Below are 13828 nucleotides of genomic sequence, written 5' to 3' on the forward strand. Positions count from 1 at the left end.
CTCCTGCAGTTCAAACCGAGCATCAGTATGGGGAAGAAAGGTGATTTGAATGCCTTTGAACGTGGCATGGTTGTTGGTGCCAGAAGGGCTGGTCTGAGTATTTCAGAAACTGCTGATCTACTGGGATTTTCACACACAACCATCTCTAGGGTTTACAGAAAATGGTCCGAAAAAGAAAAAACATCCAGTGAGCGGCAGTTCTGTAGGCGGAAATGCCTTGTTGATGCCAGAGGTCAGAGGAGAATGGGCAGACTGGTTCGAGCTGATAGAAAGGCAACGGTGACTCAAATAGCCAACCGTTACAACCAAGGTAGGCAGAAGAGCATTTCTGAATGCACAGTACATCGAACTTTGAGGCAGATGGGCTACAGCAGCAGCAGACCACACCGGGTGCCACTCCTTTTAGCTAAGAACAGGAAACTGAGGCTACAATTTGCACAAGCTCATCAAAATTGGACAGTAGAAGATTGGAAAAACGTTGCCTGGTCTGATGAGTCTCGATTTCTGCTTGAACATGACAATGAGTTCACTGTACTCAAATGGCCTCCACAGTCACCAGATCTCAATCCAATAGAGCATCTTTGGGATGTGGTGGAACGGGAGATTCGCATCATGGATGTGCAGCCGACAAATCTGCGGCAACTGTGTGATGCCATCATGTCAATATGGACCAAAATCTCTGAGGAATGCTTCCAGCACCTTGTTGAATCTATGCCACGAAGAATTGAGGCAGTTCTGAAGGCAAAAGGGGGTCCAACCCGTTACTAGCATGGTGTACCTAATAAAGTGGCCGGTAAGTGTATATATATATATATATATATATATATATATATATATATATTATATACACACACACATTAACTCTAAATATACCTCAATTCTTGTACTAACAGGAACATAAATCATAAAATCAGTATGTGAGGATGAGATTCGGGCATCAGTTTAATCCATTTGGAATGAACATCCAATATGATCCTTTGTTCATTAATTTGCACTTGTGATCTCCTCCACTAACAGGACGTGTTACCTTCTTTACACCTATAAACCTCAAAGAGTCCGTTAACCCTGTGTGTACCATGCAAAAATAACGGGTTTATGTTTTGCTTGTCCTGTTAGTGCAATAATTTGTATAATGTGTACATACAAAAGCCTTTTTTTTATACACAATCTTATATATGTATGAGCTATGCTTGGATTCATTCTCCAGGTTTTTATTGGGAGATGCACAATGCAGGTAACCTCGCCCAGAGTTGTTTTAAACAAGTTTTGCAATTTTGTATGTATACCATGATTAAGGGCTTATAGCCTAAAACGTTGGTTTCCTGGACTATGGAGTGTTCGTTTTACTGATATTAGAGATGTGTGAACTGGAATCTCATACTAGTGCGGGACCGCCATCTTTTTTTGGTTCATGTCACAGGTTATTTATCCGATGGTGCCGTCATGGTAAGAAAATGGTCAAGTAGTTATGAATGGTCACTGAGGAAGGAGGAGTTTGTTTCCTCCAAAACATCCGCGAGGAGGACGTACCTGGGCGTCCGAATGTGATGTTTACATGAGCTGTGGGCTTTGAGCTTTTGTATATGCTTCATCTACGCTCTAAATAAATGAATTTAAAGTCATGAAGACGTTGTGAATATACTGTGCCCTGTATTTACAGAGTATATTGGGTTTCATGAATCCGAAGATGACAGCATTTGGTGAGAAGCTTTTTCCTCCATACCTATTATCTCATTGTGTTGCTGAACTGGACTGGTGGAGTCTGGTAGTGTAGAGGCTGCTAATAGCACAGTTAGTGCGGACTTATACTGATTTATTGGTGTAGTAGCACTGTGTGTGTCTGTGGGTATGTTTATACAGCAGAGCTGTGTATGGATGGATATAATGTACTTTCATGGAGAGTGTTAAAATGGCCCTGTCATTTCAATAAACTTTGACCCCTTTACTGCCTTAGACCACCAAGGAAGTTTATTAACATGATCTTTTCCCCATTTTCAGTTGTCTAAACCAGGAATGTGTCTAATAGTCAGGTGCATCTTAAAAAGCGAAAAATACCTATTTTGGATCGGCATTAGATCCAGGGTGCTAAACATATGACATAATTGCATCATGTGCAAACCAGAGCGGAGCGCGCTTCATAGCAGGTGGGGGACGGCTGCAATCAGCAGCCGGCACCTCACCGTTAATGACACGCTGCAGCGATCGCGCTGCAGTGTGACATTAACTCCTTAAACACCGCGATCACACGCGGCCGCAGCATGTACGTGTAAGTGACAGGGGGATTCCCCTGTCACTTACCAATCGGGACCCCCGCAGTGTGACTGCGGGGGTCCCGATCATTAAAACGGACCGCCGGAGGTCTCTCACCTGCCTCCGTGCGGTCCGATCGGCGATCTGTTCACTATGGCATAGCAATGATCAGTGTAGAAAATGAAAGTATTGTATGTACAAGTGCCCCAAAGGGACTTAAAATGTATATAAAAAAAAACATTTTATATATAAGCATTTATAAATAAAACATATAGAAATAAACATATAATATACCGTAGCGTGCGCAATTGTCCGATCTATTAAAATATAGCAAGCGTCATTGCGAATGGCAAACGGCGTAGACGAAAAGAGGGAAAAAAGTGCGCGGATTACAGATTTTATGTTACATTATATATAAAAAAAAATTAATAAAAAGTGATCAAAACGTCTGATCTTCACAAATATGGTATTAATAAAAACTAGAGATCATGGCGGAAAAAAATGACACCCCATACAGCCCCATAGGTGAAAAAATAAAACAGTTATAAGCGTCACAATAGGCCCATTTTATTAATAACTAATTGCCAAAAAAAAGGATTTCATAAAAAAAATATATATATATAACAGAATCTGCATGTGGTTGTGTTCGGACTGACCAATAGAATAATAGTATCATGTCGCTTTTACCATATAGTGCATTACGTAGACACAGGAACCCCCCAAACGTTACCATATTGCATTCTTTTTTACGATTTCACCTATTTATATCTTCATAAATAATATATTTGGAATTCCATCACACATGTTATGGTAGAATGAAAGACGCCATTACAAAGTACAACTATTCCTGTAACAGACAAGCACTTACATGGCCTTGTAGATAGAAAACTGAAAGTGCTGGAGCTCTTAGAAGGGGAGGAGGGAAAAACGAAAACACTAAGATCAAAATTTGCCCGGTCCACTGGGTCATTTTGGGCCTGGTCCTCAAAAGGGTTAAACCTTAACTCTTAGGAGAACAAAATATAATGTAAAAGTAAAACAGTGGCCCTGATTCATCAGTCAATCTGGGCACAAAGCTCAGCTACCATTTCTCCAATTGCTATAAGTTTTTGAAAACATTCCTGTACAGACAGGCAGCCACAAAATAAGCAGTATTCATATCAAAGAGCATAGCTCTCACATAGATAAAACCTATTATTTGAAGTAGAGATTCTTTGTAATGTAATTAATTTATTTAATGTAATTTTTCATTTCTATTGATACTTACTGAGATACACTTGAGGTACACTTAAAAAAAACAGTACAATAAATCACAACCAAATAAAGCATATTATATACACATTTCCAAATCAGAAAATACATATCAATAAAGTTTTATTCAATTCCAACCTATTTTAAGAGACACATCCAAAAAAACAAAACCAAAAAAAACACTATTTTTCAGGTTCTACTTCAATTTACGGTTTACCAACATTAAGGTTTTCTACACAGGTAGTTTAGCCCCATATTCATTGTGCTACACATTTTGGACAAAAACAGCATAGAAAAAAAAATACAAAAAGTCTCTTGAACAAGGATAGAAACCAGGGTAGGACCCAATTCTGTCACTGGTTAAAAAAAATATTTAAAATGTAAATTAGCCCTTAATTACAATCGCCAATATAAAATTTGCTAAAATTCAATGTCTTTCTGAAAATTACATTATCTGCCTAAGGCTATGTTTACATATTTTTTCCTCTCCGTTTAAAATGATGTCCGTCATTTTGAGTTTTAAATTACGTCCATCATTTCGCAGTGACGGCTGTTGGTACATTATTCTAGTTTAGATGGACTTATTGGCCTTTGGGGGTGTCTTTAATTGAAAAGTCCTTTGAATTTAATAATAAAAACAGTGAAAGGACCGTAAACTAAAAAATTACGTCTAAAAATAATTGTCATGAACATGATTTGATGTCTGCGCAGACATCCGTCATTTAATACACCGTGTGTATTGAACGTCCGTCATCTGATTGACCTCAATGCATTCCATTGAAGTTAATTAAATTGTGGCAAAAACCTGACGTCTTTAGAAAAATAGAAAAAGCAGATGGCTTTTCTTTTTTTGACGTTGTGTTAACATCATATTTATCTAGCAGTATTTATCTAACACTACAGTTCAAATATTTCATGGAGAAAGAGTTAGGTTCCATTCGTTCTGCAAACATCTGTACTCCCAACAGGTTTTTTTTTTGTTTTTGTTTTAGGAAAATCTGCAATAAACTATACTTAGATTACACTACAGGCACTTTTTAATACATATATGTGTGTATTACAATGTTGCAACAGAAGGTTAATTTAGGCTCTGTTCACGCTGCTATCATGGCTTCCACTACAATGGAAAACCTGTTCAGCGACAGACACAACCCATACTTGGCGAGACCCTAATCCCTTATAATAAAGTCTATCCGATTCCGCCGCAGTGCCGTTGCTTTGGAAGGGAAGACTAAGGGTGAAAAATTGTTAAATTGTTCAAATTTAAACGATAATCGTTCTGTGTAATTGCAGGCAACGATCGAAAAATCGTTTGTATTTTGTTGATTTAGATCTGAACCTAAAATTATTGTTAATTGTTCGCTAATCGTTCGCTGTAATTTCAAATTCGTTCGCTCAAGTTCCGTATTTGTTCACTAATCGTTCAGTGTAATTGCACATTGTTCAATGTTTTGCTGGGATCAGAAGGAGTAAACCATCATAGTAACTATCATAATAACGATCGTAACTAATGGTTATCGTTCTGTGTAATATAGTGAACAATTTTAGGTTAACGATTAACAATCTCGTTTGCAATCGTTTATCGTTAGTCGTTAAAAAAATAGCTCTGTGTAATAGAATCCTAACACTGCACATTGCATGTTTTCTTCCTATCAAATCTCACCAAAATAGCAACAGAGGCATCAAACAGAGCATCGGACAGAAGTGTGGACAGAGCCTTAGCTGTAAAATGTAAACAGCATATATTGCAAAATTATGAGAAGAACATGCAATTACCTTTTCTTACCCCTATCTTTCTCATTAAGGGAAGCTTCACGCTGCGAGTTTGCAGCAAAATTTATTGTGATTCACGGTATGGTCACTTTTAAGAGGTTTACATACTCGCAGCAGAATTTTCATCCAGCTGCGAGTATGTATATTCCATCCCTCTGAATACTTTACCGCTCCACGCTCTGGCCTGCTTCTGATACTCCCGGCTCCCTGAAGTCCAGTGGCAAGCTGAAGCGCAGACCGGTTAAGTATTCACCGGGCCGTGGCGGGTAAAAGGGGGCAGTGTTTACATATTTGTAGTGGGATGAAAATTCTGCTGCAAGTATGCAAATCTAATTTTCTTTACCATTATAAGGCCACTGGATGTAACTGTCAAGGGGCTGGTATGAAATTAGCTCTTAAAGAGACAGGGCCAAATGAGCTCTTAAAGGGACTGTACCAAAGTCACTCTTAAAGGGTCGGCACTATAGTCACTCTTCAAGGGACGGTACTTCAGGCACATTTAAAGGGACAGTACATAATTAGCTTTTAAAGGGACGGCACCAAAGTCGCTTTTAAAGGGAGGGTATCAAAGGTTAAAGTTTCTCTTAATGGGAAGTCACTGTTTAAGGGGCTTTAAAGCAGAATTGTCTTAGTTGCCCCTATTCCGCCTTTTACTCCTCAAAGATTCTTTGAAAAATTATAAATTTGATAAATCTTCCCCTATGTGTTTTCTTGTGGAAATGCACATCTAGGTGGTAAGTGCAATAACAATGCTTGACCTATTACTGAAGACCATTATTTCCCTACTGTACCTGAACCACCTTGTTAACATATTACACATGCAATATAGGTGTTGTCTTTACAAAATTTAGAACTTTATCAAAAACTAGCAGCTTGAAATGGTTAATTTTAGCAAAGTAAAAACTATATCTATGTTAGTGTTTTGATCCCTGTCCTGAGAGGAATGAAGTATTGCAGATAAGAATTTGTGTATTTCATTCAATTTTCTAGAGAAGCATGTCTGGATACAGTCAAACATTGATACTGGAAAAAGTACTTTATCCTAGTTATGCAAACGTTTTTCTAAGGATATCTTCTTGTTGCTGTTGGTGTAGAGTCCCAATTCCCACAGCAGGTGCAGGAAGAGCAGGTCTGCTTACAAGCTTCAACTAAAAGAAAAAAAAAATGTAGAAAGCAATTTACTTACACCAAATACTGTACCAAAGAGTCATCTTAGGTCAATCCCCTATGTCCTGGCCCCCCAGGACATAGAATCCTCTATGCACCCCACACACACTTCCCGAAACGAAGATATATAGTAGAAAACATTGTTAAAAATTGTGCACTGCTATTGGCATTATAATATTCATCCTAGTGGCAGGTTTCCTTTAAGACACTAAAGCTGCTTTCAGGCTTATTAAAAAAAAAAATTGGCTTTTCTCTATCTCTTTGCTTACCATCTTCCTTTATGGTGATTGGTCAGGCCACTCCCATAACCCCTTACGCCTCTCTTCCCCTCCTCCCCAGCCACACTTCACGTTTAGGTGTTAATTCTTGTTTGATAACTATAATACATTGGAATGTTACTGTACAATTGCCCGTGGCTCATGCATGCCATAGCTGTCCCACGGGCTTATGCTTAGAGCCTGTTTTTGGCATTCTTTTCGGCTATGCCATTATTGTTACTCCTGTGGATCTGAGTCCCATTTTAGGCAAGCGATTGTAACTTTTCCCCTTTTGCTCATCCTGTTGAGTTTGGCACTTGCTTTGACATATGTTTTAAAAATAAAAAAGGGAATTGATATAAACAAAAAAAAAAAAGAAAAAAGAAAGAAATCGGCTGCTGGTAGGAATTGCGATTACAACAACAAAGCTATACTTACCAGTTTAACCCACTGCCATTATTGTGGCCCACAGACTGCCCACACTGTGGATATGGTCACCTTTGCAACCATGTAAACAGGGCCAGCAGAGAGGACCAGAATGATTGTGCACTGGAGACAATAGCTTTGGTTGTTATTTATAACAAGTTCTAATAGTGGTCGCAAAAAGTTGCAAAACTCCTATAAACAGCCATGGAGATGAACGGAAACCTATTAAACACTAAACCAACCTGGCTGAATCCATTTTATATTTTACTATAAAAGCACAATATACTTTTGATTTTCACAACTAGTCATCTCGGTTTAGCCATCTGTTTCTGGTTCTGTGTGATACCATTTGTACAGAGAACTATACAATTCAATAAAAATTATAAAATAAAAATTTACACAGAAACCTTACCTTCTGCCCCAACTGCTTCTCAAATCTAGGTGCAACAAAAGTCCAAGCACCCATATTCTGAGGTTCCTCTTGACTCCAAATGAAATCTTGAAAATCAGAGTACAAGTAATTGGTTTTGGATTAAATTTTACATGGCTTTACGATTAGCATTAAGTAAATTCTCTGCTCCTAAGCGTTTTCATTGGTTATGGTACACAGTGTTCATTTGATCCTGCTCTTTCCCCTTTAAGAAATGTATTCTATTTTTGACAAAATATTATTAACCAAAAGCCTACTTTATCATCAAGTAGATTTCTTATATCATCAATTCTATTATCAATCAAATACTACTGCATAGTTGCAGTACAGAACTTCCTTTAGCATATTAAAGCATGAGATTTAGCTCTGGGCATCTAGAATAGTGTGTACAGGTTAAAGGGGCTATCCACTTTCTTCCAGAGACAGCACAACTCTTGTTTCCAGTTCAGATGTGGTATGCAATTAAGCTCCATTTACTTTAATGGAACAAAGTTACAAAACCCCACACAATCTGGAGACAAGAGCGGTGCCGACTCTGGAACAAAGTGTTTTTGTAGCACTGACTAACCCCTTTAATAGTGCCTCATCAGGTCTTGACCTGCTACCACCCATATGAAACATGGATAAAAATCAGGCGATGATGTGATCTGCAACAACAGTAGATGTAAAGGCCAGTTCAAAACTGGAGAGTTCCGCCACGGAATCCCGCCAGCCTCTGTGTCATACAGGCAGTCTATTGGAGGGCTCACGTGCCACGTTTCTGCTCTGAAGAATTGACAAGTGAATTCTTCAGAGTGGAGAGAGGAGGCACACGAACCCTCCCATAGCCTGCCTGTATGACACGAAGGCTGGCGGGATTCCGCAGCAGAAAGTTCCGCCGCAGAATTCCACCAGTTTTACTCCGCGTGAACTGGCCCTAAGGGTCCTGTTAGACAAAGCGATTTTTTGTGTTCACCAATTAACAACAAGAAACAATTGCAACCAAGTGCTTGGGAATTACATGAAATGATTCACCTTAATACACACAACCACAGTCGCTAGTTACTGATCGTTAATACAATTATATACTCCATGTTTACTTTAGAGTGGACTCTACACCTAAAAGGGGAGGGTCTATACATGGCACTCTGCTTTCAATATGTATACGCTGCTAAATGCTGTTTGCCAGTCTTGTTCTGGCAATATAAGGGAAATACAGATACATTTTATACTGCATTAAGCATTGTATGTTTGCTGGGAGCATGCCCTGGCCAGTGGCACCACTTCTATCAGCACACAGTGTCCAGTGTGAACAGCTAGTAACATCACTACATTGGGCTACAAAGGTTTATGTGGGTCAGAAAGTGGGTCTAGTGGCGTCACTAGCTGCTCACACCGGACTTTATGTGCTGGTAGAAGCGGTGCTGCCAGCTCCTAGCCACCATACAAACCATTGGACTATACACCAACCAAACATTGTGGAATACAGTCCTTATAAGGATTCAGCGTAAAAGAATCTGAATACATAAGATGATCTCCCATAGTGAGTATTGAAACCATTTATTATATTGTTGTGACGCAATCTGCATGCATACATATGACATCTAGTGGCCAGATTGTATAACACACAGTGGGGCGCTTAATGCAATATTAAATAAATCTGTTCATTTACGCTATACTCCTCTATACTGTCAACAAGAACAGCGCTGAAAATTATTTGTATCCATGTAATTTAGCTGAGGTGGCTATTTGCAGTGCTTCTTGTCAGAAGGCTCTGTTGAAAGGATCCCGCTGGATGGAATGGGCCACTGTACAAAACCTTTTACCTTGTTTCACCTCTATTAGGCCCCGTTCACACGGAGCAAAAATGGCGGAATGAGCGAGAGGGTGCTGCTCTCCACCGTTTTTGCTTAGTGTGAACGGAGCCTAATAGAGGTGAAACAAGGTAAAAGTACCTGTTTTTTACAGTTATGCCCCGTTCACATTAAGCAAAAACGTTGGAGAGCAGACACGTGCGCCCCCTCTTATTCACTCACTGCAGAATACTGAGCATGGCGGGAATCCCACCCTGCTCAGTATCCTGTTCTCCGACACGGAATCCCACTGTGCTCAGTATCCTGCTGTGAGTGAATGAGAGGGCTTCCACCGCTCTCCGACGTTTTTGCTCAGTGTGAATGGGGCCTTAGTTTGTAATTAGAGATGAGCAAATTCACAGAAAAACAAAGTGAAACACTTCGTTAGCTCAGCAGTTGGCTGCCTTTGACGTCTGTGCCACTCCTCCCTGGGAGCCAGTTTCCCAGGACTGGATACAGCTTTTCCCAGCACCCGGAGAAGAGCAGCACAGAGTTCAAAGGAAGCAGGCTGATCAGCCAACTGCCGAACCAACAAAGAGTTACTTCATTTTTACCATAAATTTGCTCATCTCTAGTAGTATTCTATTGTGGGCATAGCCCTCTAACTGTTTAGGCTGATGAATAGTTAGTTACTCTGTAATGTTTGGTTTTGTTTGTACACTTATATGCAATTCTGCTCTGACTGGGATAAAATTGGAAAAACCTATATTGACCATCCCTAATCCCCAACATCCTTTCTTAAGGTGGCCATACACCTTCAATAACTAATGGCCTAACGATTGCCCGCTGCCCATCCTTCCACACAAAGGAATGTTTGGCACGGCTGAGCGTTATTGTATTCTCTATGGGATGGGGAGGGGTAAGCTGCAGCGAGAGTGCACTAGCCGCAGCTTCTCTCTCTCTCTCTCTCTGACCAAAGGGGTCAGTCGTGATTTTCCATCACAGTCAACCACCTACTACCACAGACACCATTTGTTGGTGGTTGTTTGGAGACGGCCCCATACACCTTATATGGATGGCTAAATCTGCAACCAGCAGCAAGTTCGGACGTCTAAAGTCTAAATGGTATGGGGACCTTTATGGTGCCAGTCTCCATTGTCAGTGCTACCTTGAGTCAGTGCTCCCAGAGGGTAGTGCCTGATCAAACAAACATTGGCCAGAGCCAGGACACTGCTGCAACCAGTAATTATCAGAGCAACCATACATTTTAGAGGTAAAGGAATCACACTGACACAGCCTTCATATATCAGTCTGTGCTCCCAGAATTTAGAAAAATGCAAGCTTTAACCTTACTCCCTTCTCCCATACCTGATTCTGCTTCGGACTTCGGCTAATCAAGGAGGGAGAGGGGAGAGAGGAGGTATTCCAGCTTGCAACAGTCCATGAGCTTAGAAAAACCTCTTTGACTCTTTGTACCAGAGAATAAAAACACTTTTCTACATCATGGAAGCACAGCTGGATATATGAAAGGTACCACTTCTCTCCTTGTCCTAAGTGTCAGCAGTTTGGAACATGAATTGCAGATGACAGATTCCCTCTTTAAATTTGGGAGAAAGGTGTCACTTAAACTCACCTTTGACTTTTGAATATTTTCCTATTTCATTCTGGAGTGAGTCTAATGGAAATGGACATAATTCTTCTATCCTAATGATGGCAAATCTGTGTCCTTGTTCTCCTAGTGTTTCTTTCTGTTTAGCCAATGCATAGTAATGTTTTCCAGAACAGAGAATCACTGTGTTAACACTGTAATGAAAGAGAGGCAAAAAACATAAGTACTTGTGATCTATTCATGGAACCATAAAAGGTTCAAGACATTATATAATAAACATGCATTTTAATAGGGTTGATGTAATACTTAGATTTAAAACATTTTAAACACATACATTAATCAGTGGGTAGGAGTAGAAAAACAAGCAAACAATGAATGTCATGGGATTTTTTTATGTAGATTTTAAAACATTATGCCCCCACAAAAACAAGAGACATTTTCATCCGTACAATGAACAAAAATGAAAATAAATGGCCACACAATCTATACGTTCCCCTCATTGTTCATGCACCTAAAGTGTTACTGTTATAACTCTTAAAATCTAAACAAGGAATGTGATATAAAGCAAGTTTGCAATATACCTTATTATTATTTATAGTTATCAAGCTGTAAAACAAAGCTATACTTACTTACTATCCAGGTCAAGTCACCTAAAGGCAGCTTTTTAGTCTTGTGCTGGTTGGAAAGAAAACCAGACACGGCTCAATGCATCCATCAATCAAATGACTGCCTTCTCTGTGAGCGTTCAGATGACCGGGACAAATGCGTTCAGCGGTACAAATGTGCATCTGTAGTGCTCTGTGGGGATGGGTCAAGGAGAAGAGAAAGTAGCTGCCACAGAAGAGGAGGTGAAGAAGGGAGCCAGTATTGCTGTGTGTGCATTTGTATGTGCGCCTGTGTGTAAATATATATATGTATATTTATATTTATTACACACAAATAGCCAGGTGACAAGAAAGGGGTGTTATAGAGGCAGGAGTGCTGCAGTGTGGTGCTGGTTGACTGGTAGAGTAGTATGTAGTAGTGCAGTGTGGTTAGGGGTACTTGTTAACTGTCTGCGGGCTGGGGAGTCCTGCTGTGGTCGCGCAGGGGTTAACTCAATCAGCTGGCAACCTACTTTGACTGTCATTGGAAGCAGCGTCCAGAAAAAGGTAGCACCAGCAGGTGCCGGATAAGCGTGAGGTGGTGGGGCTGGTGGTCTGGGGGAGCAAAGCTAAGTCCGGGCAGGCTGCTTGCAGTGTCCCCAGCCACAGTGAGAGGCACCTGCGGCAGCAGGATGACAGGTAGCGCCAGTGGGTTCCGCAGTAAAGGTGGTCCGGGGAAGGAGAGGCAAGGTCCAGACGGGCTGACTGCAGTATCCCCGGCTGCAGAAAGAGGCACCCGCGGCAGCCAGGGAACATGCATCTCCAGAAGATGCCGGACCAGTGGGGGTGGACAGACTCTGGTGGGAAGCAGCTGTACGAGTTGGCTGAAAGGGAAAAGGATAATCCGGTGGTGGCTGGACAGGGAAAGGCAGCACATGCTTGTGATGCAGTTTGTATTTGAAATTAGGGCAATTAACTTAGGTTACGTTAAAAACTTATACTAACTAATGCATGCTTACTGGGCCGATCAATACCAAGCCATGTATGTGAGCATGCAAAGGGCCGTGACTTCCTGTGTTCTGTCTCTTTTTATTAACAAAGAAAAGACAAGGTGAAAGCATGAACTGCAGTTTTGACAGGAAGGGAGACACCCAGTGGACATATGTTTAACATTGATTTAAACATAGAAAATGTTAAAAATAAAATAAAATAAAAAAGTGTATTACAAAAGTGCTTGCAATCACATTTTCATTAAAAAAACAACAAAAAAAACCCCACAACAAACAAACACACAACACATTTTCGCGACAGTGCCTCTTTAATTGAGTGTATTTTGAGACTGGTTCCACAGGGGTCTATTCTGGGTCCTCTACTTTTTGATATGTTTGTAAGTGACATAGGAGAAGGTTTGGTAGGTAAGGGTTGTCTGTTTGCTGATGACACAAAAGTGTGCAATAGGGTTGATATTTCTGTAGGCATCTGCAGTGATATACCTGTGGTCACATCACCATGATCTCACAGGTCCTTGAACCACTCTGTACATTTCAATGTGGAGAGGTGATGTGGAGCTGCTGAGAAGCTACAGCAGAGGTAAGAAAAGAGTGACATCTTCCATAATCAGAACATCTCATTCCCGCCTCCAAGACTTCTCTTGTGCTGCACCAATTCTCTGGAACTCCCTACCCAAACACATCCGACTCATACCCAATACTCACAGTTTCAAGCGTGCCCTGAAGACTCATCTCTTCAGGCTCGACTATAACATTCCCTAAACGGTTTCCCCCTTCTGTTGTTTCCCTTGCTCTATCTCTGATGGTTCCTGCACTTTATATGTTTACTTGCATCAGACATTGGCGTTGTTACTGGCTTATCGTGTATTTCTAACTATGTACAATGGCTGGACCATGGACAAATAAAGCACTTATGCCTGGTGTCAACGAAAATTTATAGTCTGTAAGCTCCAATGAGCAGGTCTCGTTTATACTTTGTATTTTTGTTTTTATTTATGTTCTTATTTATTCCAATTTAACTGTACCTCTATTATGTATTATGTATTATGTACTGTATGCATAGAAAAAAAAAGCGCTGCGGAATCTGTTGGCGCTATATAAATAAATGTATTATTATTACATCCAGGAACTCTCTGCTGAGCAAGTAAGAATACAAGTACCAGCAGACCCTGCCCTCTCACTGTGTCCCCCCTCAGGGTCACTGTACAAAAGATAGATCAGCAACATGAATCTTCTGTCCCCAAAATGTCTTCCATTGACATACAAAAGAACAAGAAGGATAGAGCTGCTAGGAGGGAT

General features: G+C 40.4%; 1 protein-coding gene across 1 annotated transcript in view; it reads right to left on the reverse strand.

Annotated features, from left to right (window-relative positions):
* Positions 1–5318: 5318 nt before the first annotated feature.
* The window catches only part of DHTKD1 (dehydrogenase E1 and transketolase domain containing 1), a 33866-nt gene continuing 25356 nt past the window's right edge, over positions 5319–13828 (reverse strand). The window contains exons 15-17 of the mRNA XM_069978734.1: positions 10960–11129; positions 7537–7622; positions 5319–6422 (exon numbers count right to left, since the gene is read on the reverse strand). Of these exons, the coding sequence (XP_069834835.1) occupies positions 6321–6422; positions 7537–7622; positions 10960–11129 (358 nt within the window). The 3' untranslated portion in view covers positions 5319–6320. The remainder of the gene's footprint in view (positions 6423–7536; positions 7623–10959; positions 11130–13828) is intronic.

Source organism: Dendropsophus ebraccatus, chromosome 1 (assembly GCF_027789765.1).
Source record: "Dendropsophus ebraccatus isolate aDenEbr1 chromosome 1, aDenEbr1.pat, whole genome shotgun sequence".
NCBI classification, from domain to species: Eukaryota; Metazoa; Chordata; class Amphibia; order Anura; family Hylidae; genus Dendropsophus; species Dendropsophus ebraccatus.